The sequence below is a fragment of the Kogia breviceps genome, chromosome 1 (genome assembly GCF_026419965.1).
Source record: "Kogia breviceps isolate mKogBre1 chromosome 1, mKogBre1 haplotype 1, whole genome shotgun sequence".
Lineage (NCBI taxonomy): Eukaryota > Metazoa > Chordata > Mammalia > Artiodactyla > Physeteridae > Kogia > Kogia breviceps.
The window spans coordinates 43,433,229-43,457,242 of NC_081310.1; the positions used below are offsets into that span (position 1 = coordinate 43,433,229).

General features: G+C 38.0%; 1 protein-coding gene and 1 pseudogene across 2 annotated transcripts in view; both read right to left on the reverse strand.

Moving 5' to 3' along the window:
- TDRD5 (tudor domain containing 5) overlaps positions 1–24,014 on the reverse strand; it is a 105,677-nt gene that overhangs the window by 69,321 nt on the left and 12,342 nt on the right. For both annotated transcript variants that reach the window (XM_067030872.1, XM_067030865.1), the window contains exons 5-6: positions 6,062–6,145; positions 100–156 (exon numbers count right to left, since the gene is read on the reverse strand). In XM_067030872.1, the coding sequence (XP_066886973.1) occupies positions 100–156; positions 6,062–6,145 (141 nt within the window). The remainder of the gene's footprint in view (positions 1–99; positions 157–6,061; positions 6,146–24,014) is intronic.
- LOC131752316 (uncharacterized protein C1orf131-like) lies at positions 1,781–2,639 on the reverse strand (annotated as a pseudogene).

The following is a 24,014-nucleotide window of genomic DNA, read 5'->3' on the forward strand; positions in this document are numbered from 1 at the left end:
ACTTGGAGGATCCAAGGAATAGCAACAAAATTTCTATCAATCATGAGAAACATAAGCAAGCCATAAAAAAACATGGTTGGTGAAAAAGAAAACACTCACCTCAAACTCTCCAAGAAGTTTAGAAATAAGTAAACCCTCTGGAAACTTGGATACAACCTAATAAATAGAAAATTGAAATGCAATATAAATAGACACCACTGGAATGCTGGGTGACAAAATATCAAAATAAGAAAGTATAAATTTAAATAGTAACAAGGCAAAAATAACAGTATTGAGTGAATGAATTAAAGTCACAGTATTGTTTTAAAAATCAGTTTCCAGGTTTTTTTTTTTTTTTTTTTTTTTTGTGGTATGCGGCCCTCTCACTGTTGTGGCCTCTCCCGTTGCGGAGCACAGGCTCCGGACGCGCAGGCTCAGCGGCCACGGCTCACGGGCCCAGCCGCTCCGCGGCATGTGGGATCTTCCCGGACCGGGGCACGAACCCGTGTCCCCTGCATCGGCAGGCGGATTCTCAACAACTGCGCCACCAGGGAAGCCCAGTTTCCAGGTTTTTTAAAAAACTATTTATTTATTTGGCTGCACTGGGTCTTAGTTGCGGCATGCGGGATCTTTGATGCGGCGTGTGGGATCTTTAGTTGTGGCATGCAGGATCTTTTTAGTTGAGTCATGAGTCATCTTTATTTATTTATTACCACAAAAGTTGTATTTTATTTATACAAGTTCTTACAAAGTAGATTTTATACACTTTGGCTAAAAATCGAAAATGCTTTTCCCACAAAACAACTGACAAATGATCACATTTTTAGTTCTTTCATGATATAGTAACATTAAATCATTTTTAGAAAATTAAAAAGCAATTTTAAGCTAATTATTAGCATCTACAAATCCATAAAATTATGAAATATCTACAAGCAAATGTACAAAACACCAGTGAAAGTGAAACTCGAGTGAACCTTGATGGAGAATATTAAAACATTCTTCTCAATAGTTTTGAAACAGGAGGGAAGCGGGCAGGGCACAATCTTTGAAAGAATGACATAGCCCGAGGACACGATATAAACTGATTAGAATCAAATGGGTCCAAGATGGCAAAAGAGTCGACTTCCACTAGACCTTGAGCCTCAGTATATGCTCACAGTAACACATCAGCAAGCTAAATGACACACCCACAGGTGCCATGACAGTTCCAAGAGCGACCACAAGGGTCAAAAAGAGGGCGGCGGCCCAATTCCTGGAAATCCCCACCCCCTTCCCCAAAATAGCTGGAATACTCTTCCCACTCATTAGCCTGTGAAATTACCCACCTCTATAAAAATGGACAACTCCAAACCCTGGTGCCACTCTTGCCTTCTGAGATGGCCCACACTCTGTCTGTGGAGTGTGTTTCTCTCTAAATAAATCCACTTCTTACCTATCACTTTGTCTCTCACTGAATTCTTTCTGTGATGAGACATCAAGAACCTGAGCTTCATGAAGTCTTGAGACCAGGTGTGTGATCTCAGTTAAAAGACCATGGGTTCAAGTCCCAATTTGAGTCACACAGTTTCAGTTTTACTTCAGATTCACATCGCAGTTGCCCCAACATGGTTATCACCAAAAAAAAGAAAAATCAGACACTTCAGCAGATAGAAATTTTATTATTTCAATTTGATTTTGTTCCCTAAAATAAAAGAGCAGTCTATGAAATATGAAATAAATAAGAATAATCTGGAAGTCTTGTAGGGGTCCAGTTTCAGTACATTGGCACTTTCCCATTTCTCTCTTTATTTTATAAAGTACTTCATTTAGCCACTCTGGAAGAATTTATTTTTTGATATCAACTTGGCTCAGAATCAGTGTCCCATTTTTGAATTTTCCAACCTGTCCAATCCATCCACTTGACAAAATACTGGGAGCTGATTTCTTCTTTTTGGATTTCCTGCCTTCCTGTCCTTTCCTCTTCTTTTTCTTGAAATTATCTGTGTCCTGGGCTGTTCTCTTTTCTTTTTCCTTTGCTGACTTTTTTTGATTTGCTCCTGCAAAATCTTGTAATTCACATAACTATTTTTGGGAGGCTTAGTGCCCAGCATAATGGCACATCCCTGCTCCAGGATTCCCTCCTTTCCTTTTCCATAACCTGTGGTCCCAAACTGGTACACTTCCAAACGAGCCTTTTCTAAGTTAAATTCTTGTATATCCACATCTTTCTCGAGGATACTAGTTTTGGTCTTTGTGTTCTCATCTTGATCAGGCTTCTGTTTTCTTTTTCTACTTCTGCTGTGAAATTCCACCACTTCTACTGGTTCCCTGTCATTCCTCAGGGGAGAGAGGGCTACTGCAGCACTAGAGACTACAGGTCCTGAAGGGAAACCACCAGGGGTCACGGCAGCAACACCCTGCAGCTCTTCCTGGAGTTCCTGGAAGAAGCTGGAAGCACTCTTCCTCTGGCCTCTGACAAGAGATACAGGTTGGAGATATGGCTCTGCTACCAAGGCCGCTGGGGTCCCCATATCTCTTTTCTTCTCTCTTTTCTTTCTGATCCTTTTCTGCTCTGCTTCATCTTCTGTCTCTCCAAAGTTATAGAGGTTCTGGAGCAGAACGTCCAGAAGGGTCTGAGAACCGGGAGGCGCGGAGGTGGCTAGCCTGGGCTCCTGCACCATCGTGGGGCCCGGCCGGGCATGGCGGGACAGCGGGGAGCACGCGGGACTCCGGGTGCATGGTGCCCACTTCCCCTGAGGGATCTTTAGATGTGGCATGTGGGATCTTTTAGTTGTGGCATGTGGGCTTTTAGTTGTGCCATGCAGGATCTAGTTCTCTGACCAGGGACTGAACTCAAGCCCCCTACATTGGGAGCGCAAAGTCTTAACCACTGGACCACCAGGGAAGTCCCAGTTTCCAGTTTTAAAAAAAGTTATAACAACCAAAGAAGGCAGTGAATTCCAACATTTCCAGACCTGAGAAATCATTCTTGCATAATACTGCAATGCCACAACTCCCCAGAAATTCCTATACAAAGTTCTTTAGCTCAGCTGACATAATTAGCTTTAGCGCACATAAAATATTCTATGGCATAATTTCAAGCATTCTAAATGGCAGAAAAGAAATACAATGCACACTATGGAAAATGGTGGAAAACATAGTTAAGCAAAGATAGTAGCCATTGTTGTCCATATGCGCATAAAAATACCTTTACTGAATATGAAAATAAGGTCATTACTTCTCCAGCTTTTTAGTATCATATCACAGACCTCTTTCCGTATCAGCCAATATAGATCAACATGTTTCCTAGTGAAACTGAGCAGGACCCTGTTGGGCTCCTAGGCACAGAAGCCTTTCCATGTCCCCCATTGCTTGTAGGGAACAGACTTCAGCCTCCATGACCGTACTGAGTTCCAAAGGGCTGATATGAACAGCTGCTAATCCGGGAAGGGAAGGGATGCAGAGTCAAGGGAGAAACAGCCAAGAAAAAACAGTGCAGCCTTGGAACAGGGTCCTGGTTCTGCCTCAAGGGATATACATAACAATGTCTTTAAGCTCTTCATAGAATTAAAACATAACAAATGGAAGATGTCAGCATTCTTCATACCAGAGAAGACAACCTGAGGCCAGACTAAAGGAACCAGAAAAGCTCATCAAGAAGATTACCTGAGATGAGATTAAAGGAATGCAGACCCTGCACACACCCTAATCTTATCAGCAACCCCACCCTTGAACTGTTGCCATAAAACTCCTCACCAAACTCCCCTGGGTTGGGACACACAGTTTTCAAGGCATAAGCCTGCTGTGTCCCCCCTTGCCTAGCAAAGCAATAAAGCTATTCTTTTCTACTTCACCCAAAACTCTATGTCTCCGAGATTCAATTTGACACAGGAGTACAGAGGTTGGGCTTTCAGTATCATTAGCTATAGTTTCTTCAAATAGTCAATATAATAAAATTTATTTATTTAATTATTTATGGCTGTTTCCTATTTCTCATCATCACAAATATTGCAACAATTATCTTCATACTTGCATTTTGCACACTTGTGCAAATATTTTTAGGATAAATTCCTAGAAGTGGACTTGTTCTATCCCAATAAGGTATAAAAAGCTTTGTGTTTTCCTAGACCTTTCCAGATATTATATCTTATTAAAAATTCTAATTCAAGCTTCAGAAAAACATAAAGTAAAAATTATTCCAAAATCCTATGACCCAGAGACAGTTGTTGCTGCATTTCAGAAAACATCCTTTCAGGGCTTCCCTGGTGGCGCAGTGGTTGAGAGTCCACCTGACGATGCAGGGGACGCGGGTTCGTGCCCCAGTCCAGGAAGATCCCACATGCCGTGGAGCAGCTGGGCCCATGAGCCATGGCTGCTGAGCCAGCGCTCCGCAATGGGAGAGGCCACAACAGTGAGAGGCCCACGTACCGCAAAAAAAAAAAAAAAAAAAAAATCCTTTCAGAAACCTTTTTATGCACACACATACATACTCACATTACAGTTTTTACATGAAAGGACAATACTGAACGTGCTATTCTATAAAACTTGTTTCTAAAGTCCAACAATATACCAAGAAGATACTTCCATGTAAATTAATCGAGATACACCTAAACCTTCTTATGAACCACATGATACTCCCTAGTTTGGGTGGATAATGTAAGCAATTCTTTTTTCAATGAATGCTTAATTTTTGTCTAATTTTTTGTTACCATAAAAAAGTCATATTGGGCTTCCCTGGTGGCGCAGTGGTTGAGAATCCGCCTGCCGATGCAGGGGACACGGGTTCGTGCCCCAGTCTGGGAAGATCCCACATGCCGCAGAGCGGATAGGCCCATGAGCCATGGCCGCTGAGCCTGCGCTTCCAGAGCCTGTGCTCCGCAACGGGAGAGGCCACAACAGTGAGAGGCCCACGTACCACAAAAAAAAAAAAAAAAAAAAAAAAAAAAGTCATATTGAACATCCTTAAATAAATAAATAATTGTTAATAAGTAAATAATTGTTGAACATTTAGTCAAATGTCCAAGCAAAACAACAGGGCATGAATGCACCAAGGTTTTTGCATTTCTCCCAGTAAAACCACAACAGCTGAAACAGAATAAAATAAGGCAGTAAGAGTTGTAACGATACTCTTGACCATTCAAATCAGAATTAACAGCTCCCACCAAAATTTTAAGCATACATACCCTTTGGCCCAAAACAAAACAGCCAAAGAGCTTTCACAAATTAATGAGGAGAAACAATAAAGGCCAAGGACATGAAAATGGCTATTAAGCATATGAAAAGATGCTCAGTGTAAAAAATCAAGAGGTATAAGTTAAAACAACATGACTGGATAGTGACATTTCATTGTCAGTGGGAGTGTAAATTTGCTCAAACCTTTTAGAGGGCAATTTAGTAATATCTATCAAAACAAAAATATTCAATACCTTTGGCAACTCTACTTCTAGATAAATGTTCAAGGACATTAACTGCAGCATTTTTTAATAGCCAAGGCTAGAAATAACCCAAATGTTAATAACGGATCTCATAAATGAAATACGGTATACCAACACAATGGGATACCATGCACTGTTTAGAATAATACTTGACATACATACATATAAAACTGGTATTGGAAAGATCTTTAACTTTTAACAATGATTTATTAGGGTGAGGGGAAGAAAAGAGAATTTTTGGAGTAACTTACATTTTCTAAATAATTTTGAGAACATTAAAAATGTTTAGGGGCTTCCTTGGTGATGCAGTGGTTGAGAGTCCGCCTGCCAATGCAGGGGACATGGGTTCGTGCCCCGGCCTGGGAAGATCCCACATGCCACGGAGCGGCTGGACCCGTGAGCCATGGCCACTGAGCCTGTGCTCCGCAAAGGGAGAGGCCACAACAGTGAGAGGCCTGCATACCGCCAAAAAAAAAAAAGTTTAGGAGTATGAAATTTATTTTTTTCTAATCTTAAAAGATTAGCCACTCCATTTTTAATATATTAGAAAAGATCAGGAATAAATATAAAACTAAAATATCTGTAGGCAAATTAAAATTAACCACAAATGATACCCAAATGTATAATCAATTATTCTCATCCATTTCCCAGAAACAGCAAACACTTACAAATTTTATCTTATGTTTTAGCTGTGGACTGATAGTCCCTCCAGGTCCAGTTTGTGCAATAACTGACTTGAAGGTATTCTCCAACTATGAAAAAAAGGGGAAAAAATGTTCAAGTTACAGTCAAAAAAAAATAGTCAAAAGATAAATCTGAACAGTATTAAAGGAAACGTCTATCAAAGGAAACGTACATCAATCAAATGGAAGAATAGTGTTCCTAAGAGGTACTGTAACATTTCATACCCTATAAAATACATTTAGAGTTGACGGACTCTTTATTTTTTAATATATTTTTTAAAATTTTTATTGGGCTATAGTTGATTTACAATGTTGTGTTACTTTTCTGCTGTACAGCAAAGTGAGTCAGTTATAAATATACATATATCCATTCTTTTTTAGAGTCTTTGCCCATATAGGTCATTACAGAGTACTGAGTAGAGTTCCCTGTGCTATACAGTAGGCCCTTATTTGTTATCTATTATAGAGTAGTGTGTATATGTCAATCCCAATCTCCCATTTATCCCTTACCCACTTCCCCCCTGGTAACCATAAGATTGTTTTCTACATCTGTAACTCTATTTCAGTTTTGTAAATAAGTTCATTTGTACTATTTTTTTAGATTCCACATATAAGCAATATCATATGATATTTGTCCTTTTCTATCTGACTTACCTCACTCAGTATAACAATCTCTAGGTCCATACATGTTGCTGCAAATGGAATTATTTCATTCTCTCTTTTTTTTAACATATAGACTTTTTAATGTAGAAAAGTTTGAGGGTTTTTTGTTTGGTTGGTTTGGTTTTTGTTTTTTGCCCACGCAGCTTGTGAGATCTTAGTTGCCTGACCAGGGATCGATTCTGGGCTCTTAGCAGTGAAACAGGGGAGTCTTAACCACTGGACCACCAGGGAATTCCCTCGTCCTTTTTTATGTAGTTGGACTCTTTATAAAACTAAACACTGGGGCTTCCCTGGTGGCACAGTGGTTGAGAGTCCGCCTGCCGATGCCGGGGTGCCCCGGTCTGGGAAGATCCCGCATGCCGTGGAGCGGCTGGGCCCGTGAGCCATGTTCGCTGAGCCTGTGCGTCCGGAGCCTGTGCTCCGCAACGGCAGAGTCCCCGCAAAAATAAATAAATAAATAAGCTAAACACTGAAAATTTCCAGAATAATTAACATTCTCTATAACAATTAGATTGAGTCTTCAATTACAAAATCCCATACTCTTTTTCTTTTATGCTTTTATTTATTTTTTATTGCATTGGGTCTTCACTGTTGCACGCGGGCTCTCTCTACCTGTGGTGAGTGGGGGCTACTCTTCATTGCAGAGCACGGGCTTATGTGGTGGCTTCTCTTGTTGTGGAACACAGGCTCTAGGCATGCGGGCTTCAGCAGTTGTGGCTCACAGGCTCTACAGCGCAGGCTCAATAGTTGTGGCGCACGGCCTTAGTTGCCCCACGGCATGTGGGATCTTCCAGGACCAGGACTCGAACCCGTGTCCCTTGCACTGGCAGGTGGATTCTTAACCATGGCGCCACCAGGGAAGCCCCCAAATCCCATACTTTTACCCAGTAAAGATCTTTATTACTAATTTTCTTCTGTTTATAAAATTATTGAATGTTTATTAAACACATTATTTAATGCAGGTTAGAGATGGGATGGTGGAAGGTCCCTGGGAGCCAGAAATGAGAGTGAGCCAGGGCACCGGTGGAATGTCTTGCCTTAAAGAGACAGGAAGGAGAACTCTGCTGTTGCAGTAGAAATGAAGAAGGACCAGTAGGGATACAGAAAGGCTCTGTAAATGTGGGGTCAGCAGGTGGAGAGAGTTACTATCTGATAGCTTCAGTATTCTCTCTGTGAGTTCAGAAGCAAGGCCCATTCCTGAGAAAAGCAGGAAAGGAAAGAGAGCTCACACAGCTGAGAAAGTGGAAAAATAAAGTTGAGGAGAAAAATGGATGATTATCTAAACTCAACAGGTAGGCAGTAAAGATAGGTGAGGCCTGAGTTAAGATAGCAGGGGTCAGAGGATTTTAGTAGAGAGAAGCCAATGGCATAGAGAGGTCCCATTATGGTAAAAAAGATGATGCATGGGAATAACTGAAAAAAACAAGCTGGAAACACAGAAGGTTAGGAGTAGAGAGTATCATGGAACATATCCAGACACCAAGGTCCAGTGAAGAGCCACGGAGTGGAAACCTAAAGTAGAATGAAAGGGTGGGAGGGAGACACAAGAGGGAGGAGATATGGGGATATATGTATATATATAGCTGATTCACTTTGTTATAAAGCAGAAACTAACACACCATTGTAAAGCAATTATGCTCCAATAAAGATGTTAAAAAAACAAACACGTGAACAAAATTTAACAGGAAAGCAAATAATAAAATTCAGGATTTTTTTTTTTTTTTTTGGTGGTACACGGGTCTCTCACTGTTGGGGCTTCTCCCGTTGCGGAGCACAGGCTCCGGACGCACAGGCTCAGCGGGCATGGCTCACGGGCCCAGCCGCTCCGCGGCATGTGGGATCTTCCCGGACCAGGGCATGAACCTGTGTTCCCTGCATCGGCAGGCGGATTCTCAACCACTGCACCACCAGGGAAGCCCCAGGATATTTTTAAAATTATAAAAAGCAGAATGAAAGATCATGGAGTTATACTTAGAGCTGATAAGTAAATGTAAAAAATATACAGTAGAAAAAACACAAAGACATAAAGAAAAACACCAATCACCTAAAATCCTATCACATAGACATAATCACTATTAATTTATTCCTTCTAAACTTTTTATTTTTTAATATTCCTTCATATTACCACTTGGCCTGTCATTACTTACAAACTGTGTGACCTTTTAGGTTTCAGTTTCTTCATCTGAAAAATGAAGACAATCTCATTATCTCCTAAGGCTGACATGAAAGTAGGATCTGAGAAGGGGGAATTAGATTCCTAAGATTATATCACTAACTTTCACAAAATGCCCCAACCCTTGGTCTTAGGTTCTCTACATCTCTTCTGGATCTGTCATGAGATAATTCCCTAAAGCTCTCCCAGTGAACAATGGGAGAACCTAAAGATAATTGATTTTTCACATCCCAACATGTTCCCACCATTTGAAGATTCAATACAACAACTTATTATAGTAAGTCCCCTACATACAAATGAGTTCCGTTCCAAGAGCACATTTATAAGTCCAAGTTGTTCGTAAGTCCAACAGAGTTAGCCTAGGTACTATGTAGTACTGCACTGTAATAGGTTTTTAATACTTTTCACACAAATAATACATAAAAAACAAACACAAAAAAATAAAGAAAACATTTTTAATCTTACAGTACAGTACCTTGAAAAGTACAGTAGTACAGTACAACAGCTGGCATACAGGGGCTGGCATAGAGTGAACAGGCAAGAAGAGTTACTGACTGGAGGAGGGAGGAGAGGTGGGAGACGGTAGAACCGAAGGATCATAAGCAACAGGAGACGGAGGGCAAGCTACAATTTCACTCACACCGGACGCTGATGGAACGCACGTTCGCATCTTTGAAAGTTCACAACTTGAAGGTCTGTATGTAGGGGGCTTACTGTAAATTACCACTGTGCTAGGTGTTTCAGGGGACAAAAAAAGGGTCACTTTTCACAGCTACACAAAAATTCACCAATTTTGTTAAGTTTTCTTTTTTTAATGCACGTTGATATGACAGCTGTCACAATACAATCTAACAAAATTGTTTCAACTGAAGCTAAAGACAACTAGGTGCTACTAGAACCATCTTATGGAAAAAAACGAACGAACTTTTTAGCCAACCCAATATTTGCCAAGCCTGGGTTAAGATGTCAAAATGATAGGCTCTTAGCTAGGAACAGAATGCATCTCAAGAAGATTAGAAAAAAATGGTTTTTGCCTCAAGCTAGAAGAGTAAATCAAGCTGACGTTAAACTGAATGCGGTGAGGGAGATTTTTTAAAGTCCAAGTAATACTGTGATTATCTAGATACGTAGATAAGTAGAGGGTAAAAGTTATAATGTTGGGGGGAAAGTAGGAGTGGGAGATAATCAGTGATTGACATGAAGAAAGTAATCAAGAGGACACCCTGATTTCAACAATGCTTTAGTGTCAGATGCCTACACACCAAACAGAAAAAATGGACAATAAATCAATTGAACAAAAGATCATAAATAGGGGTATAAATAAAGATGGAAAGTAACCCACTATATATATATGCCATATTCAGATAGGAGCCTACAGAACCAGAGAAGGGGCAGAGAAGAGGTTTGAATCAAAAAGATATACTCCTCAGAAAAATGGATGAAGATATGAATAGGCAATTGATTAAAAATTAACACTAGCTAGCCAATAAAAGCATAAAGTTCAACCTCTAATAAATAGACATTAATAGTCAGATATAGTTATTTGCCTATCAAATTGGAATATTATTTTTACAATAATGCTCATTTATTCATTTAACAAATATGTACTGAACACAAACTATGTGCTTCACATTGTACTCAGCACTGAAAATACAGGGGTAAGTAAACTAGGTATGATCACTGCCCTCATGGAACTTTCAGTCTAGTGATGGGAGACCAACATGAGACAGTCATATAACTACATAATAACAATTATGATAAATATTATGAAAAACCCACAGAGTGTCATGATAGAATGTTATGCCTGAAAGTGTTAGGAAAGCAATGTGAGATCTAACTTAGACTAGGGTTGGTGAGGAGGGAGAGGTCAGGGGAGGGTGTTCTGAAGAAGTGTCCATTTATACTGAGTACTAGCAAAGGTGCAAGGAAAGAAGCACATACACATGCATCTTATGTGAGTGTTAACTGAAACAACTTTTAGGGAGGACAACCTAACTACATACATGATAAGCTATAAAAGTACACGTTCCTTTAGATGTAGTGATTGCTCCTCTAGAATTTTATCCTGTGGAGTAACAGAGATATCTGCAAATTTGAGCAAGATTTTCATCAATAAGGTTATGTTTAATTGCAAAAATAGCAACAGCCTAAATCCCCAAGTTTATATGGAATCTAGAAAAATGGTACAGATGAACCAATTTGCAAGGCAGAAACAGAGACACAGACATAGAGAACAAACATATGGACACCAAGGGGGGAAAGAGGGGGTGGAATGAATTGGGAGATTGGGATTGACATATATACACTAATATGTATAAAATAGATAACTAATGACAACCTGCTGTATAGCATAGGGTTTCTACTTGGCTATGCAGTAGAAACCAACACAACATTGTAGAACAACTATACCCCAATTAAAAAAACATTTTTAAAAATCCCCAAGTTAGGGCTTCCCTGGTGGCGCAGTGGTTGAGAGTCCGCCTGCCGATGCAGGGGACACGGGTTCATGCCCCGGTCCGGGAAGATCCCACATGCCGCGGAGCGGCTGGGCCCGTGAGCCATGGCCGCTGAGCCTGCGCGTCCGGAGCCTGTGCTCCGCAACGGGAGAGGCCACAGCAGTGAGAGGCCCGCGTACAGCAAAAAAAAAAAAAAAAAAATCCCCAAGTTAAAAAATTATGGCATATCCATAGTGCCATTAAAAATTATGTTGCATTACAATATTTAACAATGTGGGATGTTCATAATTCATAATTCTGACTAAAAAAAGCAAGTCACAAACCTGAACCAGAATGACGCTAAATTTTATTTTTTTAAAAAAGAAAAAGTCAACTTTTCTGGGTGATAAAAGAATATGTGGTTTTAATTTTCTTCTGTGATTTCCTGTATTTCAAATCTTTTGCAATCTATCTGTATTACTTTTGTAATAAGAGAAAAATTTTAAAAACATAGACACCTGGGTGATATTTAGAAACATGAGGGTGGAAGTATTTTGGAAGGAAGATACATGAAGCTAAAAGCAGAAAGGAACAGACGTTACATCTTAGAGGAATATACAGCAGACCTTTTGGCCATATGGTAAAACATTAATACATTTCTGATAAAGATCACAAAACTGGCACAGACACACATACAGAAGTGATGCTTTCAACTGCTCAAATATTTGCTAAGTATCTCATTTGACTAAAAACTAGGCAGTATGAAATTTGACTTGCCAAACTAAAAAATTCATCTGAACTCATGGGAAAATAGGCAGGGAACAGCTACTCTAAGTTGGCCAGAGAATGCAACTTCCAGAGAAGTGCACTAAAGAACTACTGAAGGGCTCCTTTTGACAGTAATTGTTTAATAGATCCAGTTATTTTTTGAGGATACTCTTAATAGACACTGGAGCCAGGTCATCACGTGAAATTTAAAATCCTTCTTTTCTTATATTAATACCAATCACAGCATCTAATTCACGTAAAAGCTATCAATTATTTGAGTGAAAAAGTTAGTTGCAAACTAAGACCCAGCCCTGATTTTTAATTCATTTAAGACCAGAACTTCTTTTATAATTCCAGGTTTACCTACTTTAAATCTCATGCTGAATATTACAATAAATTTTCTAAAAGTAGGGTAGGATGGGGTACTGATGAAATAAAATTATGTTAAGACAGGACAAGAAAAATTAAACATAAAATTCTCTCTCTGCGCATTTGAGCCGCTACCTGCTTTACTATGTATTGTACATCTGCATTATACATTAACTAGATCCCCTTAAAAGACACAGGAATGCCTACTTGCCAAAAAACAAAAATAAAAGCAAAAAAACAAGTTCCTCCTGGCTCCAGCAAAGTAACTCCTTAGGAGATAAAATTCCTTTCTCAATCCTGTAGGGGGGGGTCACAAAACCTACTAATTGCCTTGTTGAACTATGTAAACTGTCAGTATGTTACTTTGATGTATAAACCTTTGTCTCAAACACTGATGTAACTGTGCCTTGACCTCTAACAGGTGGAACAGTTTTCAGAGCTTTCTGAAAGACTGCCTCCTGGGTTATAATTCTCAGGCTGGCTCAAATAAAATTCCCCATTTCTTTCTTAGATCGACTATTGATTAATTTTTTTTCATTGACAGTACTCTTAGTTGTAAGGCTGGAGATCAAAGGAATGCCAGATCCCTGTTACTTTGACCAAACAGTCTTATGGGCAATAACCTGTTAATGGGAAGTGAAGTAACATCACTGTTAGCTGTAGTCTAGGTCTATACACTAAGGCAGAGAATTCTGAAGAGCTGGGCTGGACAGTGTCTGAGGCTTCATTCATTAGAATGACAACAGCTAATCTATACTTGCCCATTCACATTTTCATCCCTCATCTAAAGTTCCTCTGAAGAGGAATGTGGTAAATAGATTATTGATGTCTTGCAAAAACAGGGTTTAAATTTTTCTAACCATTTGCTTTTGTGAAAAAAAGCAAGAAAATGGGAAAAGGTAGGACACTAATGAACAAGCCTGCCTGTTCCTCTTGCAGGTGAAAAAGAAACTCCAGTCCTCAGTTTACAAAGGAGAAACTGATTTTTTTTTAAATGTTTTTTCTATGACAAAAATAATATATGTTCACTGCAAAAAAACATAAAATACAGATGATCAAAGAAATTTGTCTAAATTTACAATTTAAATTTAATATTGTTATAAATTTACCTATTATTTTTCTGTAAATATAAAAACATATACATATACTTGTAGAGTTTTGAGGGAACACCCAGCAAACTGACAGATCTATAATTTTAAGTAATAGAAAGTTGTACTTTTTAAAAATAGAATTATGTGGGATCTGATAATTATGTAGAGTCTGTCCCACTAGGAAATTAAAATATGCAATTTAGAAATTAAAGCCCACACCTTAGAACAAGATTTAAATGGTTCTGGTGGCAAAAACTTCAGCTGGAAGTGAAATGTGGTTATTAGGTTGCATCTATGAGGAATTCTTGGGACTGCAAAACATAGGATGAAACTCAAAGGAAAATAAATATAGAAAAAGTATCTCTATCGCTCTCAGCCCTCTCCTTGGAGCCATGCCAGGAGCAAATGTCCTAAACTTGGCATGTGTTATTGCCTGGTTCTGACAGTTAAAGGCCGAGTGTTCCCAATTAATTCTATAGAGTTTGAGGTCTCCAAAAAAGAAATATGTACTATCATTCTTTAATATTTTTTTCTGGAGTTTTTAGTCAATACAATAAATTTAGAAAATGGAAATAAAAACTTTAAATATTGGAAAAAAAACAAAGCAAACATTATTTATAAACATTAACTTATTCATAAACATTATCATGATCTATTTGGAAAACCTATGAGAATGTTATTAAAGCAAGTTCAGTGAGGTGACCGGTTTCAAAACAATGTCTTTAAAAATCTGTTTCTTTCCTCATAAGCCATAAGCAGTTAGAATCCCATTCTCACTGGCAAGAAAAGTATTACCCTATACGGTACCTAAGAAAACATAAGAACTGTGCCAAACTCTAACAAAGAAAAGTATGTAACTGAAGAGCAGAATACTGAATAAATACTGCAATGTTATTGAATGAATACACTTAATGTAATGTGTGAAGTCTTCAACTGTTTTAAAACTTAATTCTAAGAGAAATCTCATTGAAATTTTAGAACTTACAAAAGTAATTCTAAACTTCCTGGAAAAAACAGAATAACGTCTGAAAACAGACTAATTAAGGGAGACTTGCCTTAACAAACACTAAGGTGAATTTTAAAGTACCAAAACTGAAACAGTTGCTGACAAGAAAAATGCTGCCTGCCATTCCAGTAAACAATGAATATTGCTGGCTATCAAGCAACACCTCTCCACCCCACTGCCATCCTGATGGTACACCCTGAGGGGAATTCAGGATAGAGAAAAACAGGATACTGGCCCTAGAGAGTTAAGATGCATATCTAAGGAATAATTTCAATAAGCCTAGACTCCTGCATCTTCCCATACACAGAAAAGCACTGAAATCATTTACTTGAGGTGGTTGTTCTTTGTGATTATCAGTAATCTTTTTATGTTTGGCTACATGTTCCCACTCTCCCCCTCTACCCCCTTCCTAGCTCCTCCCTAAACTTTTCCAAACACTTCCTCAGTTATTTGAGAGGCTGTCTCCCGGGCTATAGTCCTCAGTAAGGTCCCCAAATAAAACATAACTCACACACAACTTTTAGGTTGTGCAGGTTTTTTCAGTTGACACAGTGTAGAACTGGCACAGAAACACAAATTATACACCCCAAATTATAATCCAGCTAGATTAAAACTTTAAGTTTTCTTTTTAGCCATGAATCAAAGAGAAACCAATATTTTTTTAGAGATCAACTATGATGCTATCATTTATTGAGGGTGTACAACTGTCAAAAACTATTCTAGACACTTTACACATCTTAACCCGTTTATGATACAAAAGTCATCCACACTTCACAGATCAGAAATCTGAGTTACAAAGAAGTTAATCAATTTGCCAAGTTTACATGGCTGAAAAGTGGCAGTGGTGAAGTTCGACTCAGTCAATCTAGTTCAAAACCTCACTCTCAATCATTCCCCCCCATCAATTCCCACACAGGTTAACTCAAATCTCACTTTCCCCTGGAAGACAGTCTTGACTACTTTAGTCCTTTCTATATCCCACATGACAGAATTAGCACCTACATTACAGAATGTTCTATATTCTTCATTCCTATGCAGCAGAAAGCATAAGCCACCAGAAAACATGAGATGTGGACCCAGGGGTGGAAAATGTTATTTGGGGCTGCCCTGTTCTAGCTGTTTGTCTTGGGTCAACTTAACTTCTCTGGGTCTAGTTTTCTTCCATAACAATATTTTTCTCTTGAAGTTCTCATGAAGGTCCAATAAAGAAACATAAAAGAACTTTGTAATTTTAAGGCACTGTCCCAATATTTTTCATGCCTCTCATTCTCTTTCTCTCTCAGTCTGTACCTAATTAGATTATGTCTCAAATTCAAGGCAATTCTTGTCTCTTCCTTTTTTCTCTCACAGCTTTCACAATTTTTCTTTGCTTATGACCTTTGCTAGGACATTGGTTGCTAAGCAGACTTGCTGAATACTGAAATATTCAGGGTCCCAGTCTTTATTAAACTCCAAAGCTTTATTTCCCAATGGACCCCCAGCCCAAAGATGACTCAGGAACCCAACAGGTCTTCTGGCCCCAGAGACTTGCCTGGCCTAGCACTCTGACAGCATTACACAGGAGGCACAGAACACCATTTATATTAAAGTCACATTGATTTAGATTCTACTTAGTTACATCATTCAGACATGGTAAATGTACTTGTAATTCAGAATTTCGCCTTGGGCAACATCACGAGCTTGGCAAGTTTCTCTTTGGTGTCTAACCCTGTCACTTCTCTCCCCTCCAAATCTGCATGTAGAGTTCCCATGATCCTTGGATCTTCTTTAGGGTAAATTAATCTTTTGATTTGTGTATATGTGTGTGTTACTATAAAATGGAGATTTATGTTTTATTTATTCTTAGTGCAGATGAGCAGTTTAATTAAAGTCTTTGGATGACTATAATTTTGTGTAAGGCATTAGCACCAACAGTGGAAATGTTAGGCATTCCACTGCTGTTAGGGTCTTAGATGAAGGGAATTTGAGACAGATAAATATTTCAAAACTCATCGGAATGACTAGAAAACAGATAATGCCTATTCTGAATAATTATTTCTCTTGTGAACTTTCAGAATTTTTTCTATACAAAAAAAAAAGTGAGCTGATCCTAATTTAAAGTTCATTGCTGCATTGCAATTTGAATAAAGCTTCTAAAGGCTATTACTTGAGTCTTCAGCTGGAAAAATGACACACCTAGTTGCTATGTGTACACTAGAGTTAATTTTCTAAGACTTATTGAGCATCTCCTTAGCATAGTAGGTTATTTAAGCTGAAAAAGATATGAGTTGTCTCCCTCTAGATGCTTATGCATATGCAGAACCTTGAAGAACAATGCGAACGGACAAATCTGAGTTTAAGTTCTGGCAGTGAAACTTTCTAATTAAGAAATTATTTAACCTCTCACGCCTCAGTTGCTTTCTCTGTAAAACAGGAATTGTAAGTCTAATATCCCAGATATCCTGTTTTATGATAACTTAAAATGAGACAATATAAGAAAGTGCAGGGCATATCATGGTCTCTCAAACAAATACCAGTTCCCTGTTTGTCTATAATATATTGCAGATTATAATGAGTGAGAAACCAATTTTAAATCTTCAAGTGGGGAAAAGCTTTGTAGGTATGAGATCAGAGGCAGAAGTAAAAGAAAAAGACTAATAGATTTGATATTCCTAACTTGTGAACTTCTATTTCAAAAAAGGAAAATGACAATTTAGAAAAATACATTTCTAGCCTATGACAGCCAAAATTCCTTAACTTCGCTAAGTAAAAACTGACTAAGCAAACCTTCTTCCACTCATTAAGATGAGCATATCTCAAGAGAAAAATAGGCAAAGGAAGAGAACAGATAATTCATCAAAATAAATTAAAGTGGCTAATAAACAATTTTAAAAGTTCAACTTTGTCAGTAACCAAAAATGGATATGAAACAATTAGACTATGTGTAGCTTTCGGTCAGAGAAAATATTTTTGTACTGAACCATGTTTCAAGAATTAACATTTGAGTTTTTAACAACCACATGAAATCCCAAGGGTTATATAACCAAAAGGTATGGAGAAAACAGACACTAAGATACCATTTGTTGTAGAACATACTGGTACTTTTCTGGATATCAGTTTGGAAAAAAATCATTTAAAATGAAAATATTTTTTGATAAAATTAATGAAAAAGAGTCCAACAGTTAGTTCACTGTAACCTTCCGAATTTCAAAGATAAAGACAGGAATTGACAAACATACAGTCAGTTTATCTACCAAGGAAGATGACCATGCTGGTGTCAGGTCTCTCCAGCACAGGAAATGTCAGGAAAAATAAAAGAAATTTTAAAAACTGGGAAATCACTATGAAAGGAACAGGAGTGAAAACTATCTTTTGGCAGCAGGACTGTGAATAACTTTCTTAGGCTGAGTTTTCTGTATTAAGAAAACCTCATCATTCAAAACAAAGTTATGGCTCCCACCCTCCTGCCATAAACAGGTGGAAAATAATGAGTTACAGCTGTTAAATAACAGTGCACAACTGAGGGATGACTCCTAAACTGCCTCACCTGACAGCCTGGAGAGTTCAGTCTGTAGCACAGAAAGAGGTAATAGAAACAGATGAACTGAGGAGACAGATTCCAGTTTGGGGAGGAAAAGTATGCTAATATACAGGTAGGTATGGAGAGTAGGGATTGGCACAGAGATATAGCTCTGGAGGTCTGCAGAGGGACCCCTCAAGTTTCTGGATGAGTGCTAGTGTGTGCATAAGTTGGGGGAAGAGGATGTTCTCTGAGGCTGGGGAAACAAACAATAAGAAACAACAGGCCAAACAATACCCAGAGCTCACATAGAGCTGAGAAAAGTTAAGTGTTCGCACTAAGGCAGAATGGAAAAGGACCTCTTAACACATCCAGGTGAATTCTCAGAAAGGTAATGCCTCAATGGTGGAGCCAAATTAGCCCTAGACTGAAGGTTTCTCTGGACTAGCAGTCTTGGCCTGCTAAGAGTTCTATAGCAAAATAACTTAGATTAGGTAGCTTTAAACAACAGAAATGTATTTTCTCACAGTTCTGGAGGCTGGAAGCCCGAGATCAGGGTTCCAGCTAAGAAATAAAACATTGCTTGCCATATCAGTAAATAAAGGATGTCGAAGTCATCAGCAATTGTAGCTACCCCAGACGGTGAGCCCTGATGGAACTCAGGATAAAAACAAGGAATGCCCACCATCTAGCAGCCATCAGACTGCAGCTACGCCCAACGGTGCAGCCTGAGGAAACTCAGGATGGGAAATCATAGGATACTGGCCCCAGATAGCTGAGATGCATATCAAAGGAATTATTTCAGTGAACCCAGACTCTTGCATCTTCCCCTATATAAAAAAGTGCTAACTAAATTCCATAACTTGAGATATCTAGTTTTCTTTTATTAACAGTAGTCTTTTGTTCCAACTACCTTGTATTGTTATAAAAAACTCCTGTATATCCTGGTTTCCCCGCCTTCCTCTTCAGAACAGTTTTCTCAGCGTTTATCTGAGAGGCTGTCTCCCAGGCTTGAAGTACTAAGAATGTCTGCTGAATAAAACATAACTCTCTACTTATAGGTTGTGCAATTTTTTTCAGTTGACACAGCACAATTGGATCCTGGTGAGGATTCTCTTTCTGACTTGCAGATGGCTGCCTTCTTGCTGTGTGCTCTCACGGCCTTTCCTTGGTGTAGGCACATGGAGGGGAGCAAGCTCTCTGGTTTCTCTTTTTATAAGGGCACTAATCCCATCACGAGGGCTCCACCCTCACAACTTCATCGAACTCTACTTCCCAAAGGCCCCACCTCCAAATACTATCACATTGGGGGTTAGGGCTTCAACATATGAATTTTAAAGGAACACAATTCAATTGATAGTACCCACCCTAACAAATCTTAAAAGCAAAACTCAAAATGATTGATTCCAAGTAAATTAACTGAGTGAAGCTCAACAATTCATAATGTCTAGCAGCTAATTAGTTACCAGCCATGCAAAGAGGTAGGAGAATGTGACCACATCAAGAAGGAAAATAGGGAATTCCCAGGTGGTCCAGTGGTTAGGGCTCTGTGCTTCCACTGCAGGGGGCGCAGGTTTGATCCCTGGTTGGGGAACTAAGATGCCGCATGCTGTGGTGCAGTCAAAAAAAAAAAAAAAGAAGGAAAATAAATTCAAAACCCAGAAATGAGAGAGATGATAAAATTAGCAGTTAAGATCATTAAAAGTTATTATAAATCTTATAAATATGCTTATGTATATAAAGAAAGTATGAACAAAATAAAGAAATAAAGGACATAAAAAAGATCCAAGTGGAATATGTAGAACTTAAAAATATAATATCTAAAATGAAAAATGATTTGGATGGGATTAAATGCAATAGAAGATCACTGAATTTGAAGACAGCAAGAGAAAGTACCTAAAATGAAGCACACAGTGGGGAGGTAGAGGGGAAGAGACTCAGAGAAAAAAAAGAACAGAGCCCCAACAATCCACAAGGAAATAACAAGCAGTCTAATATAGGCATCCTAGAACAAGAGGAAAGGGGAAAAAATATTTGAAGACAAAAATTCTCCAAATTTTATAGGAGGGTAGATCTTATGTTAAGTGTTCTTATCACAAAAATTTAAAAATAAATAAAAATAGGGAATTCCCTGGTGGTCCAATGGTTAGGGTTCTGCGTGCTCACTGCCAAGGGCCTGGGTTTGATCCCTGGTTGAGGAACTAAAATACTACAAGCCACGTGGCATGGCCAAAATAAATAAATATATAAGATAAATAAAATTAAATTAAAATAAAGAGGGCAGGTGATGAATATGTTTATCGTATTGGCTGTGGTGATGGTTTCAGAGGTATATAATTACCTCCAAACTCATCAAGTTGTATACATTAAACATATACAGCTTTTTGTATGTTAATCATATCTCAATAAAGATTTTTAATTAGAAATAAATTTCCAGATCTCATGAAAATTATAAAACCCATATGCAAAAAGTTCAGTAAATCTCAACCAGAACAAATAAAGAAAACTCTACCAAGGGACACCAGAATGAAACTGCAGAAAAACAATGATAAAGAGAAAATCTTGAAAGCATCAAAGGGGAAAAAAAAAAAAAAACCACGTTATGTACAGAAGAACAAAGATGACTATAGATTTATTGTCAGAAACTATGCAGACCAGACAGCAATGAAATTGTCTCTGAAGTTCTAAAAGAAAAAGAACTATCACCCCAGAATTCTATACCCAGAAAAAGTATCATTCAAAAATGAAGACAAAGACTTTTTCAGAAAGACAAAAGCTGAGAATATTCATTGCCAACATATCTATGTTATAGGAAACGTTAAAATTTTCCAGGCAGAAGGAACATTCTACTGAAGGGAAATTTGGGTGCAAAGGATTGGAGACTTTTAAAAATAAATAGGTAATTTATTTTAACATTTTTATTACTTAAATGTTGCTTATTCAAAATAAATACTTTAAAGCAAAAATAAAAATGCAGTAAGGAGCATATAACATACACAATTAAAATGTATCACAACAATGGCACAAAGGATGGGAAGAGAGAAATGTAAATCTATTATTCAAAAGTTCTTAATCTACATGAAATAGTATATTACATGAGGATCAACTGTGATAAATTAAAAACATATGGTGAGAACCCTAAGGCATCCACTAAAAATATTTTGAAAGAGTTATAACTAATAAACAAATAACAGCAACAAAACAGAATCATAAAAAATACTTAATCAGGAGTAAGGTAAGGATGTCCCCTCTCACCACTGCTTTTCAATACTGTTCTAGGAGTCCTAGATAATTCAATAAGATAAGAAAAGGAGGGCTTCCCTGGTGGCGCAGTGGTTGAGAGTCCGCCTGCTGATGCAGGGGACATGGGTTCGTGCCCCAGTCTGGGAGGATCCCGTGAGCCATGGCCACTGAGCCTGCACGTCTGGAGCCTATGCTCTGCAACGGAAGAGGCCACAACAGTGAGAGGCCCACGTACTGAAAAAAAAAAAAAAAAAAAAAAAAAAGGAAATAGAAAGCACAGCTGACTGTTGAACAACATGGATTTGAACTGTACAGATCCACTTACACACAGATGTGTTTCAGTAAATATATTTTAAAGTTTTGGAGGTTTATGACAAGTTGAATAAACTTGTAGGTGAACCGCATAGCCTAGAAATATTCAAAAAAATTTTTAAAGGTATGTTATGAATGCATAAAATACATGTAAATACTGGTCTATCCTTACATAGGCATAAGATGAGTGATATTTAATATAAAAATAATGTCTTCATTTTCTTACTGTTTTATAACTGTGCTTTCAAAGAATTATATTACTGTACAGTATGTCTCTCATAATTGGAGAAACTGCTCATCAGCTTATCATCACAGGTAAGTGGTTTTTTAAAAAAATGAAACAATGCTTCCAATACTGTATTATGAATATAATACTGAATGTCATAAAAATTTTATAAGTCATTCACTAGTGTACAGGCTAGGCTACCATGAAGCAATCGTATCGATTACTTTAGGCTATCATAAAGCAATCACATTGCTGCTTCTACAACATCAATGCATGTATCACTGTACCTGTAACTAATATTATTTTCTGTTTCACATTACCTTTTAATTTCTGATGTCTAGTGTTAGTAATATGTATAATATATACAGTGTTTTGTATCATGTAAAACAATATTGATATAAGTACTGACAGATGATTCATCTTGTAAAGAGACAATATAAACGTATTCTATTGATAAATACAGTAGAGTTCTGTAAATGTATTTTTCTTATGGTTTTCTTAACATTTTTTCTCTAGCTTCCTGTATTATAAGAATACAGTATATACTAACGTATAATATATAAAACATGTTAATCAAATGTTTATGTTATCAGTAAGGCTCTGGTCAACAGTAGGTTATCAGTAGTTGTTTGGGGGGAGTCAAAACATATATGCAGATTTTTGACTGTGCAAGGGGTGGGCACCCCTAACCCCTGCAGTATTCAAGGGTCAATTGTAGAACGATTCAGAAGGAAGAAATACAACTATCTTTGCTTGAAGATGACACATTTGTCTATACAGAGATCCCAAAGAATCAACCAAAAAACTGGAATGAATATGCAATTATAGCAACGTTGGAGAATACAAAGTTAATAATACAAAAGCCAATCACTTTCCTACATACCAGCAAGGAACAAGTGGAATTCTAAAGGAAAAACACATAGCCATTTACACTAGTGTCCCCAAAATGAAACACTTAGAAATAAATCTAACAAAATAGGTACAAAATCTATATGAGGAACAATACAAAACACTGATGAAAGATATCAAAGAACTACTACTAAATAAATGGAGAGATATTCCATGTTCACAGACAGGAAGACTCAATACTGTCAAGATGTCAGTTCTTCCCAACTTGATCTACAGATTCAATTCCAATCCCAGTCAAAATCCCAGCAAGTTTTTTTTGGGGGATATCAACAAATCGATTCTAAAGTTTATATGGAGAGACAAAAGACCCAGAATAGCTACCTCAATATTGAAAGAGAAGAACAAATTTGGAGGACTGACACCATCCAACTTCAAGATTTACTATCAATATAAAGCTACAGTAATCAAGGCAGTGTGGTATTGGCAAAAGAATAGACAAATAGACCAATGGAACAGAACAAAGAATGCTGATATAGATCCACAAAAATATAGCCAACTGATCTTTGACAAAGAGAAAAGGCAATACAATGGAGAGAAGAGCATCTTCAACAATGGTGCTGGAAAAACTAGACATCCACGTGCAAAACACTGAATCTAGACACAGACCTTACACCCTTCACAAAAATTAACTTAACACGGATTACCGACCTAAGTGTAAAATACAGACTATTAAAACTCCTAGAAGACAACATAGGAGAACACATAGATGACCTTGGGTATGGTGATGACATTTTAAATACAACACCAAAGATATGATCCATAAAAGAAATAAGTGACAAGCAGGACTTCATTAAAATTAAAAACTTCTGCTCTGTGAAAGACAATGTCAAGAGAATGAAAAGACAAGCCACAAACTGCCAAAAAAAAATTGCAAAAGACATATCTGATAAACAGTTGTCATACAAAATATGCAAAGAACCCATAAAACTCAACAGTAAGAAAACAAACAACCTAATTAAAAACTGGGCAAAAGATCTGAACAGACATCTCACCAAAGAAGATATACAGACAGCAAAGTAAGCCTATTAAAAGATGTTCAGGGCTTCCCTGATGGTGCAGTGGTTGAGAGTCCGCCTGCCAATGCAGGGGACACGGGTTCGTGCCCTGGTCCAGGAAGATTCCACATGCCACGGAGCGGATAGGCCCATGAGCCATGGCCACTGAGCCCGCGCATCCAGAGCCTGTGCTCCACAATGGGAGAGGCCACAACAGTGAGAGGCCCACGTACGACAAAAAAAAAAAAA